Here is a 22,627-nt window from a genome sequence, read left to right on the forward strand (position 1 = left end):
CCTAGGTGTGGTGGCACACATCTGTAATCCCACGTACTCAGACGGCTGAGGCAGGAGAATCACTTGAACCCTGCAGGGCGGAGGTTACAGTGAGCCAAAATCACACCATTGCATTCCAGCCTGGTCTCTGACAGAGTGAGACTCTGTCTCAAAAACAAAGAAAAGAAGGAAAAAGAAAAGAGATCAGAGGAATAGTCCCAGGGGTACACCAATGTTTAGATGGGGAGATTAAGAGAATTCAACAGAAAAGGAGTGTTCGATGAAACAGGAAGAACTAGGAAAGCGTGACTTGTCTTTCAGAGAGGAAGGAGTTATCAGCTCTGTCACATGCTGCTGACTGAGAACTGACCATTGGATTTAGCAATGTGGAAGTCACTGGTACAACAGTTTCGGTGGAAAAGCCTGACAGGAGTGGGAGGAGAGGAACTGGAGACATCTGGTTTAGATAATTCTTTTTTTTTTTTTTTTGGAGACAGGGTTTCACTCCCGTCCCCCAGGCTGAAGTGCAACAGCATGATCTCAGCTCACTGCAACCTCTGCCTCCCTGGCTCAAGTGATTCTCCTGCCTCAGCTGCCCCAGTAGCTAGGACTACAGGCTCATGTCACCTCACACAAATTTTTGTATTTTTTTTTCTTTTTTGTAGAGATGGGATTTCTCCACGTTGCCCAGGCTGGTCTCAAACTCCTGACTTCAAGTGATCCTCCTGGGTCTGCCTCCCGAAGTGCTAGGATTACAGGCATGAGACACCACACCTGGCCTGGTTTAGACAATTATTTTAAGGAGTACTGTCATGAAGACATGAGGTATATTCAAAAGATGCAAAGTAAAAAAGATTTTTAAGATGAGAGAAATTAGACTATTTGTAAAGTGATAGGAAGGAAACGGTAGAAAAGGACCAAGAAATAAGAAAGAAAGGAGAAAGTGGCTGGAGTAATGTAGGCAAGAGCAGGTGGGATCATAGCACAAGTTGGGGGGTAGGCCTTAGACATAAACACAAAGAATTCATCCCAAGGAACAGAGTATATGGGCACAGATAAATAAGTGGCGGCAAGAGCTTATAAAATTCTTTTATGATTGCCACTATTTTTTCAGTGAAACAGAAAGCAAAGAATATCAGTTATGGGTGAAATCAAAGAAAAAAGTGTCGAAGGTTTGACAGAAAGGAGAAGATATAAAAAAGCAATCTCCTAGATAGCAGATGAATGAGCTAAATGAAGTGATGAACCAAAGAAGTGAACCAGAATTGTGTGATAGCATCACAGGTCCACTAGACATTGAATTATAGTGATATCAGTCTGCATGGTTGTGCTTTTCCTCAGGAAGATTCAAATGCATAGGCGCAAATGTGAAGCAGGCAGAGTTATATTTAACTATGGCTGGAATTTTGCCAGGGAAATATGATGGTTCAAGGGATAGGCAAGGGATTAAATAACATACTACAAAACCTCAACTGGATAAAGAGGGAAATAAGAATGAGTGTGGGGGGTCAGTGCAAAGGTGGTAGAATCAATGGATTGATAGAAGTCTTGGTAGGGGTGAAAACTGTCAGAGTTGAAGCACTTGAGAGGGTGAGTTAGAAACATAGGAGATGGTGGTGGCAGATGGGCAGATACTAACAAATGCTATTTTGGTAATGACAAGATCAATGGTATGACCATAGGAAAAAATAAGTGGCCAGTGTAGGTAGAGAATATGATCATTAGAGAATAAGAGGTTCAGGAACTGAAAGCATTAGAAGGATTAGCTACATGGATATTGAAATCATCCAGAATTATAACATGGGTAATACCGAAGAAACTAAAAGGCAAGTAGAAGCTAAAATTTAGCTAAAACTTTCATGAAATGACAGGAAATGTTCTAGGAGTCTATAGATGACAATAGCAAGGAGAGCCGTAGATGGTATATATTCATGAGATTAAAAGCTGGGGTGTTCAAGGAGAGGAAGATGGTTGAGAAGCAGAAACGTGGGACAAACAGGACACCTATACCATCTTCAAATTAGTATGACAGACATAAAGAGAAAAGACTGACCACTTTTGAGAACTACAGGGAAGCCTCAGAGGAGGTTCTTGTAGAGTAAAAAACAGACAGAAATGTTCAGAAGAGAATTAGAGACGTGAGTTTTGCTGATGATTGACTGTGAGTTCCAGCGAGCACAGTGGAAGGGTTTCAGGAGTTAGAGAGCAGTGGAAGACGAGGTCAGAAACAGATGACAGCCATATGGGATGAGTCTGAGAAATGAAAGATAATCTAGTATATTTGAAATAACTAACACAAATTGAGATAAATGGTATAATGTCATAATCCAAATGGTCTCAAGGCAAATAATGGTGACAACGCAGTGAGTAGTAGGGATCAACGACTAGGGAGTTGTGGTTTGGCCAGAGGTATGCAGAGTTCTAGGACTCTCATTCTCTCCAGTTGACAGTAACATGGAAGCCAGTGGAGGGGAGCTGTGGGTTTAGTATCACAGCATGAGAAATATTCCAAAAGAATGGCAACCAACCATTTCTGAGATAGTAGTGTGTACAACACTCTGCAATCTTTAGGGATTTTTGCCCCAGTGAGCACTCATTTGCCAAGGACTTGACATTTCATATACATTATTTTAGTTCATTCTCATAACAATTCCAAGAGGGAAGTGTTATCATTGCCATTTTACAGATGACAAACGAAGGATAGAGAGAATAAGGTTCTTTACATGCCACCTCAGCTCCCATGAAAAGTCCTGATAGACCCCAAACTCTCCATAAAATCTAAAGTACAATTTCATGTGAAGAAATCCTTTACTTTTATAAAGATGAAAATTTCTCTTTACCCTTTACCTCCAGCAAATAAATGAAGAAGTTATTTCATAAAAACTCATGATAGCTCTTTCTCTTACCAATGAATTCAATCTGAGCATAATAATCCTTTATGATAGTCCAACAAACTGTTGGGGGAGAGTTAGTTACGTATTATACTCTAGTCTTTATATATGAATGTATGTATTGAAAGAAAAAAAAAAGGAAAAGCCTACCTCCATAGAGAATTCTACAAAGATTGAAGGAATTCAATCAACGGAAGACAGGTGAGTCAATGTGCAGGCAGAACCATGAAGTAGTTAGTTCATGGGCCCAAGTAGGCTACAGAAATCAAAGAAAAAGAGAAAAGAAAAAGAAACACATATATTCACTTCATATGCCCCAAAGTTACAGAAAAGAACAAACACAGAATCTTAAAGTTAAATACATGTGAACTGAAGGAGTAAAAAATTAATATTACTTAGAAATCTCCACACATTGAATACTACTCCCACATAACCAAAATAAAACATTTTACTTAAATTAAAACTAAAATGAAGTTTTAAAATGAAGCTTGACATAATTGCCACGTAGTTGACTAAAGTATTAATCTTTTAACAGAATGAATTAAAAGAATCTACCAAGATGTTAAAGTATCACAATTAAGTATAATTTTTTTCACATTCAGCAAAATTTCAATACATGCAATTAAAATTTAGGTTTCAGCAGGATTTACAAATATATTTATCTAAAGCTATTATTCCTAAATTCAGGACGCTTTTATGAACAACCTGTTACTTTAGGATTAATATTTGTACTGCTTCCTAGTATTTGTATCTGTCTGCACATTCTCCCAAGCTCCTTGAGAGCAGAGGCATGCACTGGATGGCCAAAGCACTGTTAGAAGTTGCGGCTATAAACTATGAATCCTAAACTAGATTTGCATAAGAATCACCTGGAGGACTTGTTAAAAACATATCTGGCACTGGATGGCCAAAGCACTGGTACAAGTTAGAGCTATAAACTATGGATCCTTAACTGGTTTTGCCTTGTTAAAAACATATTCTTGAGTCTCACCTCAGATTTTTGAAATCAGAATCCCTGAGGCTTAGAGCTCTCTGTGTATAAAAAGATCTATGAGTATTTCTGATGATGGACAGGTTTTAGGAAAACAAACTAGAGCAGTGGTTTCAGAATTATTCTGGAGAGTCTTAAAATTCTTAAGAAACATCACTGGGCTTCACTCACCTGTTTCAGCACAGAATAGTCTCACTGATATAGTTTGGTTTGTCAGGCCCCTCCAAATCTCATGTTGAAATCAGATCCCTAGTGTTGGAGGTGGGGCCAAAGGAGAGGTGTTTGGGCCCTGGGGCCAGAGCCCTCATGAATGACTTGGTGCCTTCCTTGGGGTAATGAGTGAGTTTTCACTTTTATTAGTTTCATGAGAGCTGGTTGTTAAAAAGAACCTGGAATGCCCCTCCTCTCTCGCTTCCTCTCTTGCCATGTGATCTCTGCATATCCTAGCTCCCCTTCACCTTCCACAATGAATGAAAGCAGCCTGAGCCCCTTACTAGATGCAGATGGAGCAGAAAAGCCCCTCATAAGAAGGGCCATGCTTCTTGCAGAGCCTGTAGAACTATGAGCAAAATAAACCTCTTTTATTTATAAATTATGCAGCCTCAGGTATTCTTTTACAGAAATACTAAATGAATTAAGAAATCCATTTTTATCTATTTTGTGTATCTACTTTTCTTCTTAAAATCTGAAAATCACAAGGCCAGATACAGCAAAACGAACTCATCCATATAAGAATTAAACCCATGATTTTGGCATCAAAGCTGACCTAATCCAAAGACAAAAGAGACTAGACAGATAAAAAGACCAGGACTGATGAACATAGAATATTTATTAATGACGAAAGGAAAACCTTAGAAAAGCACTTCTATAATTCATATACTTTTATTTACTGAATCCTAAAAGAACTTATTCAATACGTGACTGAATTGCATAATAAAATTCCAAATGGAAAAAAATATATACACAAATATATTGAATTAACTGCACACACCTATTTCTCTTAGGAAAAAACTACCCTATTCTAGACTTGCAATTAAAAATACATAATGTGTCTAAATAAATTAAAGCTTTGTGACCTTACTTCCTGCAATCCTAATTCTGCCATCCCTACCTCTGACTAGCAGGCAGATGGGGGCAGGGAAGGCAACAGTAGCTCTGAGAAGGTGTTCTCTCCTTGAGAAAATGATTTCCCCATAAGCATAAGGTTTAGATCCTTTGAACACCTTTTAGATCCTCCCATAATCTACTCTACTCCAGAAAATTAGGTTGTGTTGTGGAGGAAAGCAGGTAAAAATGCCAGTTACCTCCTCCCATCCTGTGCTTAGATATTCCCCCACAGTATTGGGTCTGTATATCCTGGTTTTTCAAATTCTCCATTCCGATCACCCTATCTAATAAAAATGTATGCTCACTGGATATCAGATTTGAGACATCCAATTCTATATGTAGATACAAACTCAAGGGACTGCTTTATTAAATGAAGCAGCATAACATTTTTACTCACCTGTCTGAATACACAAACTAAGCAGAAGATGGACTGAGTAAGAAGCCAGGAGAGCAACTGTCAGCAGCAAGAAGCTAAAACATAAAAGAACACCTGGTCATATCCTCCCAAAAGTTTGTCTTTTGTATGGTGTCTCATTACAAAAACAAATTTCTTAACAGTCAAATATTTACAGGAACTATCTCTGAGTAGTAGAATTCTGTTCATTAAGGAAATTAAGAAGATACTTTTCTACTTTTTTGTATTTACCACATTTTATTTAAATGAAAATATACTGATTTTAAAATCAAAAAATAAAAACCAAACTTTTTTAAAAATACAAGCAAACTTTCTCATTTTGCAGTCTTGTCTGCTGACTGCTGAATCAGCCATTAAATAATCTTGTAATATTTCCCTTTTATGACTGGTTTTCTTCTTATTTTAAGTCTAAATAGAAGTTTTACTTATGCAATCTCATTGTCTTCTCTTTTTCCCTTCCTCCCTCTACTTCCAGTGATGTGGACCTCCTTATCATACCTTCATCTTATTAAGGTGTATTTAAGATTTATTTAGACTGTATTTTCTAGCATCTATTAAACACACACACTCTCCAAACCAAACTAAACTAAAATAATGTAGTTAACACACCTCTAATGATGCAATTTGAAAAATGTGCAAACAATGTAATGATTGAGGTCCTCTCACCAACACTGTGAAAGAAAAAACTTAGATAATTTCCTGTTCATTTTTAGGAAGACACCAGCAGGACAAGCTTCTATACAGCCATCCCCAATGAACTACCCCAGTCATTGAAGAATTTTTCTCTCTGTGGTCCAGTTAATACTTGTTAATAAATAAAATTGAGAGGTAAAAGTACAAATGTCATTAAACTGACATCAGGAACTTCACAAAATAACAGTTTAGCATCACCAAAAATGATGGTTGCTATGACTGGGTGAGCACACATTCAGCAGTATATATCTGCATGTAAGACCCTGGTGCATAAATTATGATTTTTCAAAGAGAATCAAAAAAGTCCTCTGACTATGTCTTGCTTAAGGTGTCACATATATTTTTTAATTTTAAAAATAATGAAAGTTTGTGAGTACATTCCATAATAAAAGGAAGTTGGGTTACTTAAAAGTTGCTTTGCTTATCAAAAAATTCAGAATAAAAGCAGGAAATAAACCTAAAAAAGACTCCCTAGGCATTTTAAATTTCCTAGTAAATAGATCTGCTTCTACCAACAAACAAAGCCAACTTGTTCATTCATTCTATTAGCCATGTGGTGCTAGATGCTAAGAATAAGGTCCAGTTATAAAGTATTTTTCTATTTTTTAAATTTTTTAGACAGGATCTCACTCTGTCACCCAGGCTAGAGTGCAGTGGCCCAATCATGGCTCACTGCAGCCTCAACCTCTCAGGCTTAAGCAATCCTCCCAAGTAGCTAGGACTACAGGCGCACTCCACCACACCAGGCTAATTTTTGTATTTTTGGCAGAGATGGGGTTTCACCATCTTGCCCAGGTTGGTCTCAAACTCGTGGGTTCCAGTGATCTGCCTGCCTTGACCTCCAGTTATAAAGGATTTCAGTTTAGTGGGAATATTAATTTCCAAACATATCATTCTAACAATTATAATAACAGAATGAATATACAAAGTACTACGAAAGCACAGAATATCCAGGATTGTCTTCTATTTTGGGCAAACTGGCCTACAAGCCAAGTCCTGAAACATAAAAAAGAACAGGCACAAAACACATGCCTGGCCTCAGAAAGTGAAATAAGACTACTTAACAATACAAAGAGACAGTGAGGAATGAAAAGATTATGTGTTGTATTTGCACTCACAGAATTGCTATTTGGAAGTTAATCTGCATGGCTTTGATTCACTTTGGCCAAGGAGACACAATGAATATGCCACTCTTAAGTGTCATATTTCATTATAAATGAAATGTGGATCGAGTTCCCATTTTTAAAAACTAGTCACACTTCTGTGTATTTAAGAAGCTATGTAGTAGCCCTCCAAGGTCCAGACTAGCAACAAGAATAACAAGAAAAATGCTAAAACTCCAGAAATAACTAACTAGAAATTGTATAATAGCACCTTCTGGAATCTCTCTACTTCTCCGTATATTATCAAAATGGAAAAAAAATGTGATGGTAAAATATGAAGACTCACCTAAATCCAAAGACACCGGTATTAGCCATAACATAAGCTAAGCCAAGGATGCCACTTCCCATGATGGCATTCATCAAATTAAACACTGATAAACCAAATGAAACACCTGGGGATCGCTGTCTATGAAGTTCCTGTAAGCACACAAATTTAGTAGTGTTAAATGTTTGGATGGTGAAGTTAAAATTTCGTGAAGAAATTCCATAAATGAAAGATTATGGAAAAAAGCTGCAAACCACCAGGCTTTGTATGACACACTCGTTGCTTAACCAACACTAGTTTCCTTTCCTTTTCTTTCCTTCCCATCTCCCACTACTGCAGCTCCAGGAATCTAGGGTTTCTTAGGAAAATTATTTCCACCAGTAAACAAGACAGGTAGGGTTCAGGATAGGAATGGGGTGGGGAGGGAGAGGAGGGATAAGGCCTCAGCTCATGTGATTACTAAAGAATTGCTGAGTCAACCTGGGACTGCTGTGGGCAGTTGTTCCTCCTCAATTACAAGGACTGCACAACTAATCTCTACTTATATATATCTAATGAATTAGTTCTACCAAACTGGAAGGATGGTCAGGAATACCTTGCAGTGACAATATTACAAATAGAAGCAATTCACGTTGTTCTGGCAGTATCCCTGAAAACATCCCCCTCCCCACAAACAGCAATGGGAACAAAGTCCAGGGAACAGTGTCTAGGACTCGAGTTAAAAAGCGGAGCGCCCACTGCACAGGCTTTAGGGTCAGGAACGTTCTATGCACTTACTACCAAGCCACTTCCATTCTACCGCTAAGAATTTCTGTATTAAAATGTTTATTACTCTCCCTCCCCCCATGACTAAGTCGGAAGAGGAAAATCCTGTGACTCTTGCAAAGACCTCACGAGACTGGTGGAGAAAATAAGGTGACAAAGATACTAACAGCAGTGAGTACATAATCCTAGGGCCGCTCATCCTATCATGTTCGCAGCTTCCACTCAACGCTGCATCTCTTCCACCCGACGCTTTTCATCTTTTCTTTCTAGAGTATGCTAGGCTGCTATCACGTTCATAACTGCGCCAATCTCATCTGAGAATCTCGGCGGCTACCTTCAGACCCCATCCCCCACGGTTCAGGCTCCAGCGTCTCCCCTGTCCCGGTGCGGTACTCTTTTTCTGGGTCTTATTTGGCAGGCACCTGAGGGAAGCCGGAGGGCGTCAGCGCGGGGAAGCGAACACAGCCCACTTACGTTGCTTAGCAACGGACTCAACTCTTCGGCCTCCGCTTCTTCAGGCTGCTGGACACAGACATACCAGCCCCGCTCAGCGTTGAAGCTCCCCCACGACGCCTCCATGCTGCTCTCCAGCTGACTACCAGGTCCATCTGAGAGCCTCTACCCCTGCCCGGCGCTCCAGTCGCCGGTCGCGCCAGAGGCGGAGCTTTGAGCCCGGCCCTTCCGGCCTTCCGTACTTCACCAGGGCCTGGAAGGAGAGGAGCGAGTCGACGTGATCTGATGACGCTCGCCCTCTCCGCGGCGAACAGTGATGATGTCATAGAAGACACGCCCATACACCCGCGACCCACAGCCGATCGGTACCGGAGCGGGAGGTGAGGGGTCGGCTCGCGGATCCAGCTGCAGAGCGACGTGGGGAATTGGAATGGTGCTTTGGTGAGGTGGCGGCCGCGTTAGGGGCTAATGGTCCAGGGGAGGTACCAGCCCGCCCAGGGCTGCTCTCTGCCTTGTGCTGCAGCATGGGCACAGAAACATCGCGAGGTCACCCACCCGCCTAGGTGCTGAGCTTAGTTTCGAGGTACTGGTTAGTAAGGAATGTTTCAAAAGCCTTTCGCCACATTTTACTGATGGGAAAACCGAGACTCATAGTAATTTATCCAGGGTCACCAATTTGATCTCTGACGGTGAAATTAGACTTCGTTGCTTTACGGGATTCTGGGACAGGGCCCTTTCCCCTTTCAAATAGATTCTTTGGTATTTTAGAAGACACTGAATAACTGATACTATGCATATAACACTCAGCAAAGCTGAGTATGTCCTCAAAATACAGAAGCCTCTAAAGGCAGGACATGTGGCAGTAAAGCATCGAAAACAACAGAGCAATATATTAAGAACACAAGCACCGAAGTCAGTCAAAACTAGGTTTTAATACATGCTTAGCCACTTATCAGCTGGGAGAGTTTGGGTGGGTTACGTCTGACCTTTAGTTTATTTACAAAATGAGGGTGCAATACTGCACACCTCCCAAGATTCATAATGTACATAAAGCATTTAGCGCAGTATCTGACACAATAAGCACCCATGAGACTATCCTAATAAATATCACCACTAGTAATGGTCATGTATAATGACTATTTCATTTACAGATGACTATTTAACTCATACTTCAGCCTTCCAATCCCAAATGTATTATCTAGAAAATTGTGGGTGAAGAGGATCATTGAGTATGGCTAATGGATCACTAAGCCCTCTGAACTGGGAGCAGGTGGGTTGAAGGTGTAAATTTAATATATACCACTATTATCTACCACTAATACGACTTCCTGGAAAAGTCATCCTAGTCTGGAAAAGATAGTATACTTCCCACACATCACTAAACGTTTTATTTGTCAGCATTTAACAGGTTATTTGAGATAGTAGAATTTAGGTTTTTATTCTCAAAAGCTGTCGTGTGTGAATTTTTTTTTTTTAAGGATCTTATGGAGGCCATTTGGATTCTCAAGAAGACTTCTGAAACTGGAAAGCCATAGCATAACTGAATCAAAGTCATTGATTCCACTAGCTTGGACATCCCTGACACAGATGCTTTTGGAAGCACCTGGTATTTTCTTACTGGGTCAAAGAAGATTCTCAACCATGCCAGAAATAGAAACACATGAGAGAGACTCTGAATTGTTTTCACCACCTTCTGATGTCCGAGGCATGACAAAACTTGATAGAACAGCTTTTAAAAAGACAGTCAACATTCCAGTGCTTAAAGTGAGGAAAGAAATAGTCAATAAATTGATGCGACCCCTAAAAAGGGCAGCATTGCAACGCCCAGGCATAAGACGTGTGATTGAAGATCCGGAAGATAAAGAAAGTAGACTAATCATGTTGGATCCCTGTAAAATATTTACTCATGATTCCTTTGAGAAAGCAGAACTCAGTGTTTTAGAGCAGCTTAATGTCAGTCCACAGATCTCTAAATACAATTTGGAACTAACATATGAAAACTTTAAGTCAGAAGAAATCTTGAGAGCTGTGCTTCCTGAAGGTCAAGATGTAACTTCAGGGTTTAGCAGGGTTGGACATATTGCACACCTAAACCTTCGAGATCATCAGCTGCCTTTCAAACATTTAATTGGTACGTGTGTCATAGTAATATTCATGTATGTGAAGGGAATTTGCAAATTGTTAATTTTAGCCTTAAAAATTTTTTTTTTAACGCCAAGTTACAGAGGCAGAACATTTTATCATGTTAACTTTAAGCTAGATCTTGAGCTACATACCCTCTTTTGAGGGCCATTTTGGAATATCTTCTTTAGTCATAGCAAGTTCCAAATACTGGTCCAGGCTTTTATGTACACCAATACATCAGTGTAGATTAAACTTGAATCACATGCTTTGGCAGCTACATTGAGGAGAGATCTTTTTGGTACACAAGACTTGTTAGGCCTTCAGGGCTATGTTAAATACTAGGTTTCATAAATTTGGGTACTTTATAGTCAAAAGTGCAAGATGTTTACTTATGCTTTCATTGATTCAACCAATTGAGCCTCTTCTATATGTCAAGCACCATACTGTCCTGTTACGCATTTCTTTTGTTTTTATTGATGAAGGGAGTAATAATGGATAGTGGTAACATAAATACTTAAGCAGATCCTTGTAATTGTGACAAATGTCAAGTCTAGGCTTTCCTATGAGTCACTGCCTACCCTAACTCAAACATTCCTCTGGCATTCCTATTTTATAAACTTTCTTTCTTAGAGGTACTCATACATTAAAAGTGAAACATTTTCATACAGTAGTAATTTTAAAGCTTTTACTATAGACCTTCAGAATAGTTTTTTTTTTTTTTTTTTTTGAGACGGAGTCTCGCTCTGTCACCCAGGCTGGAGTGCAGTGGCGCAATCTCGGCTCACTGCAAGCTCTGCCTCCCGGGTTCACGCCATTCTCCTGCCTCAGCCTCTCCGAGTAGCTGGGACTACAGGCGCCCGCCACCACGCCCGGCTAATTTTTTTGTATTTTTAGTAGAGACGGGGTTTCACTGTGGTCTCGATCTCCTGACCTCGTGATCCGCCCGCCTCGGCCTCCCAAAGTGCTGGGATTACAAGCGTGAGCCACCGCGCCCGGCCCAGAATAGTTTTTAAAAATTTATAAATTTCATTCCTCATTTCAAACTAAATTCTGTACCTTAAAAGTTGAGTTCAGGTACACGAAGCAGAAAGGGTAAGAGCAATGATTAATTTGTTTATTGATACTATATTAAAAAAGTATCTGATTATCAGAAATGGGACAAATGCTGGTTGTATTTCAGGATATTGTATAATTGGGTACTGTGTGCTGATTTACAAATCAAGTTATGCAATGAGATAGCATATAGATTTTTATAACTTTTTTAAAGTGCTAACTAAAAAAATAGATTCATCAAAAGGCCATGAGTATTCCAGTTCTGTAGCTTTTTTGCTCTGAAGTAAATGAACATTTAATTTAGATAGGACTCTAAATAATCTGTTTCTTTTTTTTTGGAAACATTGTTTTGCCGGCATATATTTCTAAAGTGGGGGCATTTGTTCCAAAGCCACAGTAAAACAGACATTTGGCTTGAGGCCAGTGGAACCGGCAGATGTTTTACAGTTTTCTGAGGCCATTTGTTGCCAGGGTCCTTTACATCTCTTTCCATTCTTTCCCAATTCCTTGTGTGATCTACCTTTTTGGTTCCTTGTTTATTGGATCATTTGAAAAGATTTAGTAAAACATGGAAAAAACATTAGGTAGACCCAAACTCCTCAAAATGTTTTCTTTAAAAATGTACCCAACATTTTGTGTGTGCATATTAGCAACTGTCAGACATTAACTTTAGTCATCTGTTGAATTTTTTAAATTGCATGCCACATTACACACAGTAGGTGCAGTCTTTATCAACCAAAAGAAATACAGCTCATTTCTGTTTCATATTAACAATGTTAGCTTTTATTTTGCAACCAATAGGCAGTATTATGGATTTTCATTTTTTCTTTTAGGCCAGGTTATGATTGACAAAAATCCAGGAATCACCTCAGCAGTAAATAAAATAAATATTATTGACAATATGTACCGAAATTTCCAAATGGAAGTGCTATCTGGAGAGCAGAACATGATGACAAAGGTATATTTTATTATCTCCAAGTAAGGTGTACATCAATATTATGTTTAGAATCAGAATAGATGACAAAGATTTAAAATACTTGTAACATCCAGTGTTGGTGAGTATGTGAGAATGTGATCACTTATGTATGCTATTGATGGAATAACATTGATAAAACCTTTTCAGAAGAATTGGTTAAATTCTCATATAGTGATACAATGGAATATTTCCATCATTAAAGTTTTTTTAGCTCCATATTTGTTAAAATAAGTTGTCCATTGATAGGTTGACAATGGACAATTGCCAGAAAGCAATATAAGTGACAAAAAGCAAGTTATAGAACAGTATGTATAAAATAGTTCTTGAGATATATTTCAACCTCCTAGGTTATACCCAGAAAGACTTGGAGTTGGCAGAAGTTTGCAGAAACATTTCCACCTCTGTAACCTTAACAATTTGGCCGGAAGCATCTGATATGGTTGGGAGAAGGAAAAAAAAAAATAACACACTAATTGGGATTTAAGGTCCTGGAAAGCAGAAGATGGAAGATATATCTATCTATGAGATTTATAGAACTTATGAACTTTCTGGCCTTTGATTCTTCATGCATAAATTAATGAGTTTAAGATGATGGCAGAGGTCATACTTCATGACTGTAACTTAAGTTTTATTTTCTGTTTTTTAAGGTGTCTACTACAATAGACCCAAAAGAAATGTTAAAAAGTCTTTTGTTCAAGAATTAGCTTCACTGTATATATTTAGTTTACCCATGAAAACTCAAATTTGGGAAAGAGAATCTGGGAATGATTCATTCTATACACTGGCTCTCATTTATAGACATCAAATTTGCAAAGTTCAAGTAGCTGTCTAAAAACATAGTAAAATACCTCAAAATTCAGTGACACATCTACCATGGCTCCCTTTTACAAACACAAAACTAAATAAGGAGGGAAGCTTGTTTGCTGCATAGAAGTACTGTCTGCAACTTGGCTACCCACCATGAAGATACGGGTGGTGTGTTGTTTCAAAATTGTAGGTCTTGCCTTGTCTATCTGGTGACATGAGTATAATTAAGCCAGTTAATTGGCCTGTCTGAAAAATTCCTCATGTGATATGGTAACTACTTTATGGCCATGGCCCTATAGGATTGAGATGGAGAGCCATTTGGCTTTAAAGAGATGACTTTTTCTCAAGAATAAGTCTAATGCAGTATATTAACTGGCCTTAGGAATAGCATAAACACCAGGAGTCTAATTAAAATGCCTTTAAATGCACTGTTGTTTGGCTCTTACAGTAGTAAATTTAAATGTGTATGTGTTTGCCTGTGTGTATACACAACCTATCCAATAGCAATGGTTAGGATTTAGGACCAAGGAAATTAACCAAAAAGCATAACACCTTTTTTCAGGTTCGAGAAAACAACTACACCTATGAATTTGATTTTTCAAAAGTCTATTGGAATCCTCGTCTGTCTACAGAACACAGCCGTATCACAGAACTTCTCAAACCTGGGGATGTCCTATTTGATGTTTTTGCTGGGGTTGGGCCCTTTGCCATTCCAGTAGCAAAGAAAAATTGCACTGTATTTGCCAATGATCTCAATCCTGAATCTCATAAATGGCTGTTGCACAACTGTAAATTAAATAAAGTGGACCAAAAGGTGAAAGTCTTCAACTTGGATGGGAAAGACTTCCTCCAAGGACCAGTCAAAGAAGAGTTAATGCAGCTGCTGGGTCTGTCAAAAGAAAGAAAACCCTCTGTGCACGTTGTCATGAACTTGCCAGCAAAAGCTATAGAGTTTCTTAGTGCTTTCAAATGGCTTTTAGATGGGCAGCCATGCAGCAGTGAGTTCCTTCCCATAGTGCATTGTTACAGCTTTTCTAAAGATGCTAACCCTGCTGAGGATGTTCGGCAAAGGGCTGGAGCTGTGTTAGGCATTTCTCTGGAGGCATGCAGTTCAGTTCACCTGGTAAGAAATGTGGCCCCAAACAAGGAAATGCTGTGCATCACCTTTCAGATTCCTGCCGCTGTACTCTACAAGAACCAGACCAGAAATCCAGGTGAGCAGTTTCTGGGAAATTAAATGTAAACCTTGCTGTTCAATTGTAACTAGTTCCTCCCAGTTTTACAAATTTTAATGCAGTATTAGTTCAGTCTAATAGAAAGGTACTCTGTTAGTTCAATCTAATAGAAGGCTATTTCATTAAAATAGTAAATCTGCAAGAATGTTATTTCATGTTTAAGTTGACTAGATTAAACATGCCTATATTGTTTGTTTTTTTTAAGAGTATTTTCAACTGTTAATATCTTACCTAAAATAGGTTTTCTGGATTTGTTACAGAGAATCATGAAGATCCGCCTCTTAAAAGGCAGAGGACAGCTGAAGCCTTTTCAGATGAAAAAACACAAATTGCTTCAAACATTTAATTGGAAATGTTTTCTCCATCTCCCTGCCAGACTTACATGTAGTGAAATATAATTTGTATTATTTAATAAAATTTTAGGGTTCGGTTTTTACTATTGAACCTTTGTACTTTGCCTTATTTTACAAATTGAGGATTACCAATTAAACTTTAACTGAACTAAGGCTACCAAATACATTCCCTGTTATCTAAATTATAACATACAATTATTTTATAACTTAAATTATATCTAATTTTTATTAGATAAATATGAATAAATATTTTCTCTCAGGGAAAATAATTTTTGAAAGTAGGGTGATGGAGTACTAACTAGGAAGGTATTAACACCACTTTGTAGTTGTCCTTTACATAACTACTCCTTTACTGCCAATTAACTATCACCATAAAAGTAATAAAAAATGAAATTATTTAGAACGGGGCAGGCAAACTACATCCTGCAGGCCAAATCTGTCCCACCACCTGTTTTCATATGGCCTGTGGCCTAATAATGTTCTTACATTTTCCATTGGTTGAAAAATAATCAAAAGAACATTTTGTGACATGTGAAAATTGTATGACATCTATTATGTATCAGTTTTAAAAATTAGAATTGTATGAAATTAAGAGTTTCAGAGTTCATAAAGTTTGATTGGAACATACCATGCTCATTTGTTTACATATCATCTGCAGCTGTTTTTTGTTTTTAATATGGAGCGCTTCACGAATTTGCATGTCATCCTTGCGCAGGGACCATTCTAATCTCTGTACCATTCCAGTTTTTTAGTATATGTGCTGCTGAAGTGAGGACTGCAGCTGCTTTCTTGAACAATAGCAGAGTTGAGTGGTTGCAACACACACTGAATGTGACTGTCATCACTTCACACTGCTGTTTGGCACATCACAAATCACTGATGTGGCTGTTACAACAGCAGAACCCACATTTTAATTTTTATTACCAGAGCATATCTATTATAGCAAAACAAGAAAAGTGGACTTTATTGTATTTTTAAAGTACAGAAGAGTGTGAATTATTTTGATGTTGAATTAGATGACAGAGCATCTATATAGCTAAGCTAAAAGAATAACCATTGACATTACCAGACAAACCACTCATCACATATTCCCAACTCGCAGGCAAGCAACTGTTAGAAAAATTAGAAAATTTAAAATGGAAATAACAAAGCAGAATTTCTTCACAAAATGAAAATGAGGCTGCAACGAAAGTAAGTCTCCAAGTGAATCATTTGTTAGCCAAGCAAAGCCATTTATTGATGGTGTGAATTAATTATGTTTGGATGCAGCAGCTGAGTATGTCCAGAGAAAATAAACTTGATTAAGATTACTGGCCTTTGCAAGAACAGTTGCTCAAAGAGTTAAGGACATTGAAAGCGACATAGTCACTTTAAAAAGGAAATGATTCTGGATGGTTCTTTGACTCTCATTTTTATTTTTACTTAGAGACAGGGTCTTGCTCTGTTGCCCAGGCTGGAGTGTAGAGACACAGTCACAGCTCAATGTAGCCTTGAACTCCTAGGCTTGAGATCTTCCCATCTCAGCTAACCAAAGCGTGAGGGTTACAGGCGTGAGCCCTTATATGTGGCCCTCGTGAATGGTTTAGCACTATCCCCTTGGTGGTGTCCTCACGATAATGAGTTATGAGATCTGGTTGTTTAAAAGTATGTGGCACTCGCCCCCCACACTCTCTTGCTCCTGCCTTCACCATGTGAATTGCCTGCTCCTGTTTTGCCTTCTGCCATGGGTAAAAGCTTCCTGAGGCCTCCCCAGAAGCAGATGCCAGTGCTATGCTTCCTATAGCCTGCAGAACCATGAGCCAATTACACCTCTTTTCTTATAAATTACCCAGTATCAGGTATTTCTTTATAGCAATACAAGAATGGCCTAAAACACAAGGCAAAACAACTTTAATCTGGTACAGTCATTTTGACAATCGATATTTGAATCACAATATTTGATGACAATATCCTTACACATTTGTCATACTATCAAAAGTTAAAACAAGAAACAAGATTTCCATTCCCACAAATTTTAGTGAGTATATTTTCTGAGTTCAGCATTTTTAGGGACCTGGGTGCAAGTACAAAGGAAATTTCCCTGTTTCAAAATCTATTTAACTGCAATTGAGGCGATTCAACCTAATTTTTGGTAAGAAGTGATTAAAATAATGACATGCTAAAAGGCAAATTTCAAGGGAAGAAATCTAAAAGAATTTTACAAATGCTTTCCAAGTGATGAATATGCTCAGTTAATTTCATATGTTCCTGGATTGATAGCAGTATTTGGCAATACTTATCTGTATGAGAAGACATTTTTAAAGATGAAATGTGTAAAATCTTATTACCATTAGTATTAATGGTTAATGATAACCATTAATAGGCAGTCATTTACAACTGATTTTGATCACAGGGAACACTTACTTAGAACCGTGATTAGAGGCAGTGTTATTCTCACCAAAAAAGGCATTACAAAAAATTGGACTATATTTTGAATTTTGTCAATTAAAAAAGCGTGGGAGCAGTGTGAAGGAGAAGAGGCAAGAACGACCCCTGGACCGACCAAAGCCCACGTGCTGCTGCGTCCCACACCCAGTGCCCACATCCCGCTGCCACCGCCACCACCATGCCCAAGAGAAAGATTGAAGGGGATGCTAAAGGAGATAAAGCCAAGGTGAAGGATGAACCACAGAGAACATCTGTGAGGTTGTCTGCTAAACCTGCTCCTCCAAAGCCAGAGCTCAAGCCTAAAAAGGCCCCTGCAAAGAAGGGAGAGAAGGTACCCAAAGGGAAGAAGGGAAAAGCTGATACTGGCAAGGAGGGGGAAGGTGCTGGAGATCCCAAGTGAAGTGTGTGCATTTTTGATAACTGTGTACTTCTGGTGACTGTACAGTTTGAAATACTCTTTATCAAGTTTTATAAAAATGCAGAATTTTACTTTTTTTAAGCTATGTTGTTAGCACACAGAACACTTCATTGTTGTTTTTGGGGGAAGGGGTATATGTCACTAATAGAATATCTCTGAAGCTGGATTGATGTGGGGAAAACACCTTTCCCTTCTAGTTTTGAGAAACTTCCTCTAGGCTCCCAGGAGGAGGGATTCCCTGACTTTGACACACATGGCCACCTTGGCACAAAAGCCTTGTGGTATGGAAAAACAAATTCATTTTTATGTCTTCTTTTCCCTCTCCATCTTTCAGCATAGACTTAATCCCTTAAGCCCAGACATCTGTTGGGACCTGACCCCTAGTCATTGGTTACCAGTGTGTCTGGCAATCTGGACTTTCCAGTGATGCCACTGAGATGGCACCTGTCAAAAGAGCAGTGGTTCCATTTCTAGATTGTGGATCTTTGGATAAATTCTGCCATTTTCATTTCACTTCCTGAAAGTCAGGGTTGGCTTGTGAAAAGTTGTTAAACAACATGCTAAATGTGAAATGTCAACCCTCACTCTAAACTTGCCCTGTTCAGAGCATCAGATGAGGACTTCACTGGGTTTTATAGTGGCTGATTTTTGGTAGTCCATTGAAGAAGAGAGTTTGAAAGTTGTATACTGTTAATGACTGTCTGCCCATGTCCTGCCTGAAATACCATGATTGTTTATGGAAAGTATCTTTAATAAAGCTGGATACAGTTTGAAAGAAAAAAAAGTGTGGCAATTTGTTTTAGCTTGTTCTGTAAGTACCTACATAATATCCTCGATTTTGCTTGTTACCCTGCAAAGCCTAAAATATTTACTATCTGGCCCTACAGGAAATGTTTAAGAACCCTAATCTAGATCATTAATTACAAATTCAAATGCCTTCAGAAGTCTGGCAGGTCATGTAAACAAATGAAGGCAATAAATGGTAAGCAGTATAGGGATGTAATGAACTGGAACACTCATTCCTTACTTAATTCAAATTGTTTTGAAACAACCCAAGTATTGTACATTGATGTCCTAGGTTATTAAGTATGTGTACAAATGATGTTCTTATTTATACATGTAAAGTGGTAAGACTCTTGTCTCCATTTAGTTACTCTGGACAAAATATGCAATATGTAATTGTAAAGAAAACAGAATCCCTAGATGTATCTATTAACGTTTTAACTTCCCCCTTTTCTGAGTGGATAAGTGAATATGTGATTATTCATTATTTAAATCTAGGTCCATCCTAAACTTTCAGATGTGATACCTAGTAAATGAATTCCTGATGAATCTACTAGAAAATGACAGCTAGAAAGCTGGAAAGCTCATTAGATACAATTTTTAATTTTGTTAACTTTTTGACAGGTTTTCTACCACCTTAATTGGATTTTAAAATAATTATCTGACAACCTGTTGAGAGCTTAAAGACAACTTCTAAGAGAAGCATAGTTGAAATATTCATTGAATCAAGGAATACTAAGTAATCATGTATACTAACTATGATGTAAATGTATTCCGTACCATTAATATCTGCTTAAGAGGGAGTATAGTTATTAGTAAAATCATTTTCTACACCATGAATTTCTCAGAACTTCTCTTAGGACATCAACAAGATCATTTAGTTGATGTCATATCTCATAAAAGATCTAGATACTTGATCTGTAGAACTTCCTGGAAGTCTTATGAAGTTCAACTACCCAGGACTAGTTTTAGCACAGCAGTTGTTTGACAGTAATCTCTAAAGCATGGCTTCTGGAGTCTGGCTGCCTGAGTTCAAATCCCAGCTCTGCTATTTTTAAGTTATATGACTGTTGGCAACTTACCTAACCATTGTCTCAGCTTCCTCATCTGTTAAAATGGGGAAAATACTAGTAGAACTGTTTTGAGGATTAGGTAATACACAAAGCATGAAGCAGTGCCTGGGACACAGGTAATACAGTAGTTGTTAACTGTTACTTCTGTACTCATAAAATACTTGAAGACTTAACTCATGTAGATGAAAGATAGGTACAGCCTTTGTCTCTGAGAGTAAATCACTTGGATGGTAGGGGATAAGCACATCAATTTAGAATATTTCTGTCGTTTAGTAGATTCAGTGAGTTCACTAAACCTCAGTGAATTGTCACTAAGTTATTTTTCACCATTCCCTTTGATCAAATAAGGTCAGTTAACTTCTAAATTTGGCCTATTGAACAAAGTACAGCAATAGCAACTACAAAATATTTACAAATGTATAAAGGTTTTGGAATTTATTTGCCAAACCAGGTGCATGCAATTTCCACAATAAGGCAGGCTCAAAACAAGTCTTAAAAGCCTTTGATATGTTTTATTAATTAGTTCATTCTTTTTAAAATACATTTATAAAAGGTATGAGAACAAGCAGTAGTGTTTCTTTTCAAAAGACTGGATTCCTTATTTTTGCAATTGGCTGCTGCAAGGCCTTAACTCTACATTCAATATTCTAACTATTCTTTGAACAGATTTATAGACTGTACTTAAGAACACTAATCTTCAGTTTGGGAATACCTAATAGATACAGGAATAGGATATGCAGTCTGGTAGAATGTAGATGGACCTGGACTTTGATTAAAAAAAAAACAAAACCTGCATTCTAATTCTGGCTTTTTACTAACTTGTGAATATGATCTTTGTCTACTCAATTATTTGATGCCTTGGTTTTCTCATTTAACAAAGATAGAAGTACAATAAAGATGAAGATGTATTGCTAAAATTAATTAATACCTGCTTAGTAAAATAAGATGGTGTTGTTACAGATGGATAGTCCATCCTAATGTAACCACAAGTCTTGTTTCACCTAAGTTTCTACCCATAAAACTAACATCTGTTCTAATAGAGATTTGATAGGAAATCCCTTAATTTCCTTAAGAAACTATATCCCATATCCAATGCTCTATGTAACAGACTCATACAAGGTTGAGATGCTGCAAATATCATCCTATTAATGTCTAAACTCTTTAAGCAAAACCCTGGTAATAAAAGCCTTTGAAGTTTCAATAAAAAAAACTGTGTCAGTATACAATTTATACATAGGGAATTGTACTTAAAATGTACCTTCTCCAGTCTCCAAAGGATTCATCATAAAATGAGCTTACATTGGAGGTGGAAGGTGTCATTTAAGTATTAAATTTTATTAACTTACTTCTTTGAATGTGTCACTAAAGCAGGTTAATGCTGGGTTCTGTTTTATCCTGAGTGTGGCTCACAGCTGGGAACTACAACACCTTGATCAAGGTTTGCCTCATTTTCCACTGCTTAAAACAGGCAGAGTCCTTAGTATTGAGAGAATGACATTATCATGGGTCAGGTTTTTCTTGCCATAACTTGGTCAAAGGAAATATATCCACTTGTCTGGACTAGTATGAAGACATTAGGAAAAAGGGGAATATTTTATGAGAAGAAATAATAGACTTAGATATTAACAGTAAATGTTGTAATCAAAATGGTATTTAAAATGTGTTCAAGTAAAACACTGTAATAAGAGAAAAACCACAGAACTTAATATAAATTATAGCTTTATTTTTTAAAAAGATTTTATAAGTCTGTCAACCTCAAACACATATAGGTGAATTATTTATTCCTCTCTTCCATCAGATGAGGCTTATTGTGTCAAATCCTCTGAAAAATATAAGTAAAAATTCTTTTTCACAAATATATATCCCCTATATTACTCAACTTAGTTCTGAAATTTTCTCTTTATAAATACTTTAACACAGCTGCTAGTGGTAGGACTGTGTTGTGCAGCTGCATATAGCTATAATTTTACAAGTCTGCTTTACTTTTGCTAGCACCCTGGTTCAGCTCCAAGGTCCAAATCTTATAAATGGTTAACTGGGCTGCCAGAAAAGCCCACTGAATGCATCCTGTAGTGCTCTGTGACAAGCAAGAGAAGAAGTATAGCCTCCAGCAAGGTCCTGTGGTGAGGCAGCTCTGACATGGTTTAAATACCTAAAACAAAATAAGAAGTGTAGCATTGATATAAAAAGCAAATATAAATTGGTAACATTTTAAAAAGCAATAGTAAAACTGATTCAAGTTTTAAAGAGGAATTCCGAGATTGAAATATTCAGACTTTTATTATAAATAGATTATTATCTCTCAAAAGGAAACATGCCAACTGTACATGGAGTGCCTAAACTAGTACTAAATTACATAGCAAATTACCACGGGGCCTAAAAACAGTTCTGAAAGAAGTTTCAAAAATAATTCTAAAATATTCACTGCTTCACAATTTTCAGAGCTGATTTGTTTTGTTGGCTGTTTTTTGGACACCTAACTAATGCTCTCCTTCCTGGCATATGCTTAAGAAATACACAGTATCACAATACTATTAAGGTACTGATATTTCTACATAAATTGTTTTAAAGCAACCCCTCAACAGCTAAACAAATGGAAGAGGGGAGAAAACGTATGTTACTTCAAAAGTACTTCAATATTCCAAGAATATATTGT

At 37.7% G+C, this 22,627-nt stretch overlaps 3 protein-coding genes and 1 non-coding gene across 10 annotated transcripts in view; 1 reads left to right on the top strand and 3 right to left on the bottom strand.

The window, feature by feature from the left end:
* Nucleotides 1–8,882, bottom strand: part of SLC38A6 (solute carrier family 38 member 6) — a 68,700-nt gene extending 59,818 nt beyond the window's left edge. The window contains exons 1-3 of one of the 2 annotated variants that reach the window (XM_032134752.2): nt 8,744–8,882; nt 7,526–7,656; nt 5,366–5,439 (exon numbers count right to left, since the gene is read on the bottom strand). In XM_032134752.2, coding sequence (XP_031990643.1) covers nt 5,366–5,439; nt 7,526–7,656; nt 8,744–8,848 — 310 coding nt within the window. In that variant the 5' untranslated portion in view covers nt 8,849–8,882. Of the gene's footprint in view, nt 1–5,365; nt 5,440–7,525; nt 7,657–8,436 lie in introns of both variants that reach the window. The other variant, XM_058429794.1, reaches the window with a different exon arrangement.
* Nucleotides 8,434–15,361, top strand: TRMT5 (tRNA methyltransferase 5). 6 transcript variants are annotated; one of them, XM_058429791.1, is made up of 6 exons: nt 8,988–9,163; nt 9,874–9,992; nt 10,201–10,853; nt 12,733–12,857; nt 14,245–14,896; nt 15,178–15,361. In XM_058429791.1, the coding sequence occupies exons 3-6, from the start codon at nt 10,310–10,312 to the stop codon at nt 15,261–15,263; spliced, it is 1,407 nt and encodes a 468-aa protein (XP_058285774.1). In that variant the 5' UTR covers nt 8,988–9,163; nt 9,874–9,992; nt 10,201–10,309; the 3' UTR covers nt 15,264–15,361. The 6 variants fall into 6 exon arrangements, with proteins under 6 accessions (XP_031990639.1, XP_058285774.1, XP_031990640.1 ...); XM_058429792.1 differs by lacking the exon at nt 8,988–9,163 and adding an exon at nt 9,202–9,305; XM_032134748.2 differs by lacking the exon at nt 9,874–9,992 and having other exon boundaries at nt 8,434–9,102.
* A 579-nt stretch (nt 15,362–15,940) lies between these two features.
* On the bottom strand, nt 15,941–16,046 carry LOC116456385 (U6 spliceosomal RNA). Its single transcript, XR_004244623.1, has one exon. It is a non-coding gene; the product is annotated as a U6 spliceosomal RNA (small nuclear RNA).
* A 5,627-nt stretch (nt 16,047–21,673) lies between these two features.
* MNAT1 (MNAT1 component of CDK activating kinase) overlaps nt 21,674–22,627 on the bottom strand; it is a 235,133-nt gene continuing 234,179 nt past the window's right edge. Inside the window, exon 8 of the mRNA XM_032134753.2 lies at nt 21,674–22,123. Within this exon, the coding sequence (XP_031990644.1) occupies nt 22,003–22,123 (121 nt within the window). The 3' untranslated portion in view covers nt 21,674–22,002. The remainder of the gene's footprint in view (nt 22,124–22,627) is intronic.

This window comes from Hylobates moloch, unplaced genomic scaffold (genome assembly GCF_009828535.3).
Source record: "Hylobates moloch isolate HMO894 unplaced genomic scaffold, HMol_V3 SCAFFOLD_16, whole genome shotgun sequence".
Classification (NCBI taxonomy): domain Eukaryota; kingdom Metazoa; phylum Chordata; class Mammalia; order Primates; family Hylobatidae; genus Hylobates; species Hylobates moloch.